The 10,280-nt window shown below is 39.4% G+C and overlaps 1 protein-coding gene across 1 annotated transcript in view; it reads right to left on the bottom strand.

The window, feature by feature from the left end:
* Positions 1-831: 831 nt before the first annotated feature.
* LOC133654324 (copine-5-like) overlaps positions 832-10,280 on the bottom strand; it is a 174,938-nt gene continuing 165,489 nt past the window's right edge. The window contains exons 6-7 of the mRNA XM_062054637.1: positions 6,177-6,253; positions 832-893 (exon numbers count right to left, since the gene is read on the bottom strand). Of these exons, the coding sequence (XP_061910621.1) occupies positions 854-893; positions 6,177-6,253 (117 nt within the window). The 3' untranslated portion in view covers positions 832-853. The remainder of the gene's footprint in view (positions 894-6,176; positions 6,254-10,280) is intronic.

Below are 10,280 nucleotides of genomic sequence, written 5' to 3'. Positions count from 1 at the left end.
CGGTCTCAATGGAGACGGTCGCACGAGAATCACACCAGTAATGCCCTGAAAATAAATGCTATGACAGTAAATGCCCGTACACGCAGCATGCATGCGTTGTGGATAAAGGAATCATAATGATGATGACCGTTTTTATAAAGACCAAAAGTGCCACAGCTGTGGCAAGAAAATACATATTTCTAAAGTGTGCAGGAACAAGGAAGGCAATAACAAGGAAAAGGAGGAGAAAAGACAACATTTCAGGAAAAAGATAAGACTGCATCATGTTGAAGTAGCAAGTGACAGCAGCTCAACTGAAACTGAATTGTCCTTGCATTTGATGGCTAAAGAAGGAATCTTGTCACGTGTTTGGGTGAGACCAAAAATTGAGGGCAGGAGAGTTGAAATGGAACTAGACATGGGTGCCTCTGTCTCTTTAATTTCACAGACTCTGTATGACAGTCAATGTAGCTACTTGCCATTAAAACCCACCAATTTGGTACTGAAGACATACACAGGGGAAATGATCTCGCCAGCCGGAGTCATGAAGGTGGTAGTGAAGTTAAACAAGCAAAGAACCAAACTGCCATTGTAAGTGGTTAGCGGGACGGCATCTCCACTTTTTAGACGAGAATGGCTGCGACAAATACGGATTGATTGGAGACAAATCAAATCTGTTGAAGAAGTGACATTGGATGGAGTGCTCCAGAAACACAGAGTGGTGTTTGGAAAATAACTGGGCAGAATGAAGGGTGTTGAAGCTGCTCTTAAGCCAAATCACCAACTCCAGTTTTGCCAGGCAACAGTAATTCCATATGCATTTCGACCCCAGGCGGAGGCAGAAATAGACAGACTGTGTGAAGATGGCATAGTGTCACCGGTGAAATACAGCGACTGGGCTACACCCAGGGTCCCTGTAGTAAAGAAGAATGAGGATGTTAGAATTTGTGGAGACTTTAAAGTCACTGTGTGCAGAGAGATATCCTATTCCGCGGATCGAAGATCTCTTTGCATCCCTGTCTGGAGGGCAACATTTTAGTAAATTGGACTTGTCTCATGCATATTTACAAATACCTGTTGAGGAACAATCTCGCAAGTACTACACCCAAGGGATTGTTTTCCTACAACAGATTGCCATTTGGCATTACCTCGGGCCCCAGCAGTGTTTCAGCGAACAATGGACCAGGTCCTCCAAGGCCTACCAAATGCACACTGCTATATGGACAACATTTTAGTCTCTGGACGAGATTGCAAAAAGCATTTGAAAAATTTGGATGCAGTGTTTGAGCGATTGAAAGAATGTGACTTATGTGTCCAAAAAGAAAACATTGAATTTTTCAAAGATTCCCTGGAGTATGTAGGCCATGTCATCAACGCCCAGGACCTTCACAAGTCCCCAAGAGAAAGTCAGAGTAATAGTTAAGGCTCCAGCACCAACCAATGTAAGTCAGCTGCGATAATTTTTGGGGCTAATTAACCACTACCACAGATTCATTCCGAATCTGTCATCTGTCGTCGGGCCACTTAACGCGCTGCTCCGCAAGGGCAGGAGGTGGCAGTGGATAGAGGAGTGCGAGAAAGCATTCAAAGAAGCAAAGGGCAAACTGCTACCACAAGAGGTTTTGATTCACTTTAATGAGCAGCTCCCCATATGTTTGGCTTGTGATGCCTCTCCTTGTGGAGTGGGTGATGTGATTTCCCACATACTGCCAAATGGTCAAGAGAGGCCTATAGCGTTCGCATCACGTACATTGAGTAAGGCAGAACAGAAATATGCGCATATCGAGCGGGAAGCTCTCGCAATCACTTTTGGAGTCCGGAAATTCCATCACTAACTTTTGGTCGGACATTCACACTGCTCACTGATCATCGTCCGCTAACGTCCATCCTGAGTCCTAGCAAAGCCATTCCCTCCATGGCAGCGGCAAGAATACAGAGATGGGCTCTCTTGTTGGCTGCCCATGATTACATCATACAGTACAGGGAAGCAGCGCATCATGGGCATGCATACGGGCTGTCTCGTCTGCCACTACCATCAGTGCTGGAGGACAAGTTGTCAGCTGTGAACAGCTTCCAAATCAAACATCTATAAGTGATGCCAATTACCTCCAAGGACATCAGCATGGAAAGTAGAGCCGACCCCATTCTGGCCCAGGTGCTGGAAATGGTCTTAACAGGACGTTTCCTGAGAGCTCAGGTGGGGGACAACTCCCTGGCCTCTTTCATCAGTAGAAAGGATGAACTCTCTATCCAACAAGACTGCCTGATGTGGGGTATCCGGGTGATCATACCACCAAACCTGAGACCCAAAGTGTTGGCTGAGCTTCACACCGGACACCCAGGAGTTGTGAAAGTGAAAGCTGTTGCTCACAGCTATATGTGGTGGCCTGAGATTGACTCAGAAATAGAACAGCTGTCCAAAATGTGTCACTCATGCCAACTCACCCAGAGGGCTCCTGGCCCATCACCCCTGCATCCCTGGACATGGCCCGGATAGCCATTGCAACGAGTGCATGTAGATTTTGCTGGCCCTTTTCAGGGACACATGTTCTTTGTGATTGTGGATGCACATTCAAAGTAGCCTGAAGTGCACCTAATGAGCGCTAACACAAATGCTAAGACGGTGTTAAGAGGATTACTTAGCCGAAACAGTCTCCCTGAAGTCTTAGTAAGTTATAATGGTACGCAGTTTACATCTTGCGAATTTGCCAACTTTATGAAGTGCAATGGCATTAAGCATGTGTGTTCTGCACCATAATACCCTGCCACCAATGGTCTTGCGGAACGCTTTGTGCAAACTTTCAAAAATTAATTAAAGCGGTCCAAGGGAACAATGCCTATTCAACACAGACTGGACGCATTCTTGCTCCAGTACCGCAATACTCCTCATTCCACGACCAAAGAGGCCCATCCATGCTTTTTATGCATCGCAAGTTGCGGTCTCGTCTGGATCTACAACATCAGAGGTGGAGAAGGCACAATTGATGCAGTGTGCACGTCGACAAATGCATGCAAAAGCAAGGTCGTTTACCACTGGAGAGGAGGTACTGGTGCGAGATTATGTGGGAGGAAAGAATTGGACACCAGGTGTAGTCTCGGCTGAGACTGGACCGGTTTCCTACACCGTCAAGGTGGGGTCGTCAGAGCAGTGGAGGTGTCATGCAGACCAGATGTTGTCCCGAGGGGTGGAGTCTGAGGTTCCAGAGGACAGGGAGCTTCATATTCATCATGATGCCATCATGGACCAGGAGAGCATGACAACCGGATCTGCTGCCTCTTCTTCGCCTGATCCAGGGGATGGGCAACCTCACAGTGAAGCCTCAGAGGTAACCTACCCTCCACATTACTAGGCCACTGGAACGTTACAGTCCTTAAGACTTTCCGGATAAGACCAATGGACATTTAAGACCATTGAAGGACTTTTGAGCAAGAGTCTGTTTGTTTTGACATAGTAAGGGAGCCATGTCTCAAGGCAAGGTCAGAATAACACCTTGGCTGGCTCCAGGGTTTGGGACAGTCTACTCCCTACCTCAAGTATAGTAAGTACTGTACTGTTTATGAGTAAAAAAAAAAAGAAAAAAAAAAGAAAAGAAGATTGTGTTGTCAACATTAAGTGGTGAGGAGATGTGATATATCTGCACGTTAAGCAGTCATACCACAGGAGGACGCTGTGTCCTAACAGTTCATATGTACTTTTGTATGTACACTTGTGAGGTGTGTGGAAGTAAACCCCAAACAAACCATATATGCAGGCGTACCAAGTGGTTCCTCATGTCTATCCATAGATTACACACGTAATATATAACAATTGTGATGTGACAAAGAAACGTGCTTGGTTTTCTGCGTGTGCACACTTTAATACATCCACATTTTTATTTACGTAGCTAGTTTTCTGGATTCGAACGTACGTCTATTTTTAGTAGGAAATGCACGTAACTGTTGTTACATTAGGCCCCTGGAGAGTATGAAAATATGAAAATACACGCAAGCCTCCCTGTGAGGCTGACATGCTTGCCACTATGGTTGTACGGTATACCAGTACTAATAAAGTACCGCGGTAAAAACGGTACTATACTGCTTTTGAAAAATACTGGTCCTTTTTTTCCCCCCGGAAATGACAGCACGCCGTCGTCACGTCATGACATTGCTGGTAAAACGAGCAGACTGGCGCATATTAGGCAACGCATACACACAATGTACTTACAAGCAGGCACAAGTTGGAGACTCAAGAGGGAGAATGGGTGCATTTTGGCTTAAAAAATAACTTTAAAGTTGAAGCGCCACTCTGGAAGAGGTGCTAGCTAGCGGTTAACGTCCATCCGCAGTCTGCAGTGTTTTAGCTACTTCTAAATCACTAATCCTCGCCTTCGTGGCGACAAATAAATTACGTTTCTTACAAGTATCATCCCTGCAGGACGAGGAATAGCTAAACATGCTTCACTACACACCGTAGGAGGATACAATATCTAACCGCTAACAGCAATCTAGCGCTCCTGAATGTAAACAATAGGTGCATCTATACAAATATCGACTGTAACGATACTAAGTACAAGAGCCACATATAGTTGATTCTACAATGATTACATCAATATTTTTATTGTTTCAAAACCTTTTGTGATTTTTCTATTGTTTATAAAGTCAGGAAATATATCCCCGGACACATGAGAACTTTAATTATGACCAATGTATGATCCTGTAACTACTTGGTATTGGATTGATACCGAAATATGTAGCATCAGCCAAAACTTATATAAAGTATCAAACAACAGAAGAATAAATGATTATTACATTTGAACAGAAGTGTAGATAGAACATGTTAAAACAGAACATAAACAGATATTAACATTAAATGAACAAGTAGATTAATAATCCATCATAATTTTGAAAAAATAATAGAATGAGAAATGACACAATATGTTACTGCATACGTCAGCAGACAAATTAGGAGCCTTTGTTTGCTTACTTATTACTAAAAGACAAGTTGCCTAGTATGTTCACTATCTTATTTAATGCCAAATTTGTTTTTTGATTGCAATACGAAACATATGTTAATATATCATAATGATATAGTTTAGTTAAAATAAAGCCAATAATGACATTTTCGGGTCCCTTTTATTTACAAATTAATCTTAAAGTATGGAAATACATTTTGGTACCGGGACAAGCCTAATAGCCACGAGGTCAGTGTGCCACTGAATAATTTTTGCATCCTTTAAATAAATGTATCTGAGGAAGCCACAAAAATAACATTTGGCATGCACTTATGTTATCTCTCAGTTGCAGATTGTCCCAAATTAAATAATTTGTCAAAAAAAACACACAAGATGAGCCATAAACATTCACAAATCAGTGAGTCTTATTAGATAAATCTGTAATAACATTATTATGGTCCACTCTACAAATTATACTCTGTTTTGCTTTTGTGTATGTTGTCTAAGTGCAGGTTGGAAGACACTACGGGCCTGACCTACTAACGATTTGCATGTCTTAAAACATGTGCAAACTTGATCGTGCATGAAAAACTGATCTACGAAGCTCATGTGCTTTGGATCTCTTCTCTCAAACGAGCAAAATAGTAAGCACAATCCATTTAGCATATCGAGAATGGAATAGAATATAAATGTCCCTATTGTCAATGTAACAGGTACAACAACATTGAAGATGCAACTTCCTCCAAAGTATAAAAGCACATTACACAATAATAATTACAAAACTCATTGGTAGCAAATGTGAAAAGTAAAGTAAGGTCGTCCACCCACTTGAGCACTTGCTATCAAATACACACGCAGACTTTGTAGATCACTCGCAACAAACCCAATAATAGTATGCATAATTAATATAGACCTATAGACGTAAATATGCACACACACCCCCTCGAGCAGCGCCAAAAGGACTGCAGCTTTGACACCAGATAATCCAACCTTCTGTTGCAATTATCGTGGTTTCTGTGTTGTAAAATGTGTAATATTTGTTATTTTATTTCCTGGCTCCCAAACTGAGCCCCCTTCCCCACCACTGTTGCAATATTGTTTTCTGTTTGTTCGTGTAATATCAAAACTGTGTTTTCTCAAAAACAAAATTATTTGTTTCCTATAATATTACGACTTTATTCCAATATTATTTGGTTTCCTTTTCAGTGTGAGCTCTTTAGTACCCTGTAACTGGTATTCACTTAGTCAGCTGAAAATCCCACTCACCCAAGAGGTTTCTCCAGTCGGCTGGCTGGCGATCCGACGATCTCCCCGAGAGTACAGAACATCTGACCCAAAAAGTCCTAATACATGGGAGAGATGGAGGGAAGCAAATGAGACAGGTGAGTATTTGCTGACTTGAGAGGGACAAGAAGGTGTCAAGGTGAGGTCAGATCAGCAGGACTAACCCCGCTGTCTTGTTTCTACTGTGGACATCATTGTAATAATGATCACTTCAAGAATGCACTTGTTGTCAAATTCAATTTAATACTAAGGAAACTGCAACTGCATTCTGAATAAATAGGAGCAATGGTTTTGTTTTGATTTTAATATTTGAGATAATTGGTGTCTTTGGTCAGAAACAAGCTGTGCTGCACAGTAACTACACTGTAATGAAGTGAGGACTATATCTATGGACACACAACAGACAAATGAGGTTGAAAGCAATGTGACCATGACAAGACAGATGATTATTGACTATGTTGCTACTATAATATACAGTGAGGTAAAAGTCTTGTGCTGCTATTTCATTTGCAGGTAGCATGAGACATCCTAACATAACATAAATTGCAGAAACTTGTGGGAACAATGTGTGCTGTAATTAAAAGCGAAAGGTGGTCAAATTGCATATTGGAGTGCGAGAGCTTTTAAAGGGGAACTGCACTTATTTTGGAATGTTGCCTATTTTTCACAATCATTATGACAGACAAAAACACACATGCTTTTTTTTTTAAAGGATTTTAAAGATGATAAAAAAAAACGCTTGGAAGATGCGGCTAATGGCAATCACCGTTGTAGCCTTCAAAGCCTCCAAAACAACTTTAAAACAATCCATAAACGTTTTATATACACACTGCAAGTATATATATATAATGTAGTAACAAACACATTCATAACAATATGAAATATGTTTTATATACACACACTGCAAGTATATATATAATGTAGTAACAGACACCTTCATAACAATATGTAATATGTTTTATATACACATTGCAAGTATATACATAATGTAGTAACAGACACCTTCATAACAATATGTAATATATACTATATACACACTGCAAGTATATATATAATGTAGTAACAGACACCTTCATAACAATATGTAATATGTACAATATACAAACTGCAAGTATACAGTATATATATATATATATATATATATATATATATATATATATATATATATATATATATATATATATATATATATATATATATATATATATATATACATATATATATATATAATGTAGTAGCAGACACCTTCATAACAATATGTAATGTGTACAATATTTATCGTTTTTGGTCATTTTAATCATTTTAATCTAATTTCTTCCGCTCATTGATTCCCGTTTCCACAGCAACGCACTTCCAACTTCTGGCAATACATGTGTGTTCCTACTTCCGGAAACAAACGCGAGTGTGTTTTTTAATCATGGCAGACTTGGTAACAGACAACGAAGACGACTATTTTTGGACAAATGAGGATTCACAACCTCATCTTTTTGAAGCTGAATATATGGATGTATTACTGCTTCTAGAAGCGAGGACAAAGGAAGGCTGAAACGTTGGAGCAGACGGAAGCCCAGAGAATGAGGTCGGCGTGACGCTGTAAATGTTGAAATCGGAGCAAAGCTATTTCGAAATAGTTGGAGTGCTTACCCTAATCAACTGGGAAAAACGTCCCCGGCCAGCTGGACCAAACAGACAACTGTACATCGAGTGAGTCACTTTAATATTGATCATTATAGCACAATGTGGGCTTATGCTTTACAGATACTGGAATAGGATTGTTCATGTTTTTCAGTCAGTAAAGATTGGTGTCCTATTGCATTGTGTTGTGCATAACAAACTCAAACGCAAGAAAAAGTGTTCCTCAATGTTCGCTCTTAACAATGTCGCTACAGCTTGTTATTATACAGGTTACAAAACATAAACTAAGTATTGTTGATCGTTTTTGAATGCATTTTTAAAGTGATTTAGAAGTAGAACTGCTTGCTCCCATCCGCTGCATTGCTAGCCACAAAGAACGAGCCAATTTTCATATGTTAGAAAGGGAAAAAAAGAATGATTGTCTCACATAATGATTGTGGACAATAGGCAAAATTCCCCAAAAAGTGCAGTTCCTCTTTGGGGGCTAGACAGTGTATAAGAGAGTCACTAAAAAAACTCTAAAAAAGGGATGGCTGAAGACTTCTGCACAGTGCTGTACATCACTCTATATTTTTTTAATCTGAAAATGTGGATGTGGAACTATTAAGACCAAGGAGTTCTTCATGGTGTCGGGGGAAATAAACACTGCATCATCATGTTGCGATGTAGCGAATCACAGTTTCTTCACAAGTGTGAGCAAAGCACAAACTTATTTGTGACTAAATTGTGTCTTTTTATCATGTGGCTAATGTCCGACCCTTCAAGACCACAATAGTGTTAAAGGGTCGTACGCGTCCGTGCCTTCCAGACACCATCCTTCTTCTTGAAAAGATAATGACAGACAGCAGCCATGCAGAGGTGAGAGAGATGCTGGGACCTACGTTGAGTTCTGCAGGCTTCCAGAAAGGTTGGCCAGCAGCAGCAGCAGCGGCAACGACGACAACAACAACAACAGTAACAACAATAACAACAATAGAGCCCATCATGTAGCAGAACGCCACACGTTACAAAGTGCTCTTAACGTACGTTACAGTATATGCAGAAACAACATGCTGTGTCAGAAACATTCCAAAAACCCAAAGAGCTGATGATGGAAATAATGCAAACCCTGTAAATCCAAATACATCCATGAATCATGAGCGGATGATTTCAAAAGAAAACTATTTGCAATGCTTCTTGTCACCATGGTTTCTACCTGTATAAGGAAATGGATTGTTTGGAACTGTCTGATACAGTACAGGAAAAAAACAATAGTGAAGGGCATTGCATAAAAAACAATGTTATGTACGACCGCTTCTTTTCTCTTTCTGGAGTTATTGTCAGCCTCAAACAGTATTTGCTAACGTAAACAGATTTAGAGAATTCAATAAGTGGCACACATAATGTGGGATCTGAGCCGAGGACGTCATTGTGGCATGTGCAGCCCTTTGAGACATTTGTGATTAGGGGCTATATGAATAAACTTGAATTGCTTTGATTGATAAGTGGATCAACCAGTATTTACTAATGATGCCATATTTAGAGAAATCAATAAGTGGCACAACCAGTATTTACTAATGTAAATATAATTAGAGAAATCAATAAGTGGTACAATCAGTATTTACTAATGTGATTATAACTAGCGAAATCAATAAGTGGCACAATTAGTATTTACTAGTGTAAATATATTACATAAATCAAAAAGTGGTACAATCAGTATTTACCAATGTTAAAATATTTAGAGAAATCAATAAGTGGCACAAACATTATTTACTAATGTAAACATAATTAGATAAATCAAAGTGTGGCACAACCAGTATTTGCTAATGTAAAAATAATTTGACAAATCAATAAGTGGCACAACCAGTATTTACTAATGTAAACATAATTAACGGAATCAAAGGGTGGCATAAGCAGTATTTAATATTGTTGAAATATTTGGAGAAATCAATAAGTGGCACAACCAGTATTGACTAATGTAGACATAATTAAATAAATCAATAAGTGGCACAACCAGTATTGACTAATGTAAACATAATTAAAGAAATCAGTAAGTGGCACAACCAGTATTGACTAATGTAAACATAATTAGAGAAATCAATAAGTGTTAAAACCAGTATTTACTAATGTAAACATAATTAGAGAAATCAATAAGTGGCACAACCAGTATTTACTCATGGAAACATAATTAAAGAAATCAATAAGTGACACAACCAGTATAAGTAGTAAAGTAAGATTTAATTGTAGTAAACAAAAACCAAGCTGTATTTCTAAATAGGATGAAGCCCAATAGACATGTTATTATTAATTAGAGGTCGGCAACCTTCACCCTCTTTGTTGGGACTCTTTTCGCATGGCCTGGAGAAAATTGGCATTTTTGAAAAGGCTTCCATATATTCCAACTTTCTGTGAGGCTGTAAATGTGAACAGGCTGAGTTCTGTGTTTATGTTTATTTATTTGAATCACCATTA

The sequence above is a fragment of the Entelurus aequoreus genome, linkage group LG01, assembly GCF_033978785.1.
Source record: "Entelurus aequoreus isolate RoL-2023_Sb linkage group LG01, RoL_Eaeq_v1.1, whole genome shotgun sequence".
Lineage (NCBI taxonomy): Eukaryota > Metazoa > Chordata > Actinopteri > Syngnathiformes > Syngnathidae > Entelurus > Entelurus aequoreus.
Note: the sequence above shows the minus strand (reverse complement) of the source record. Positions and strands in the feature narration are given on the sequence as shown.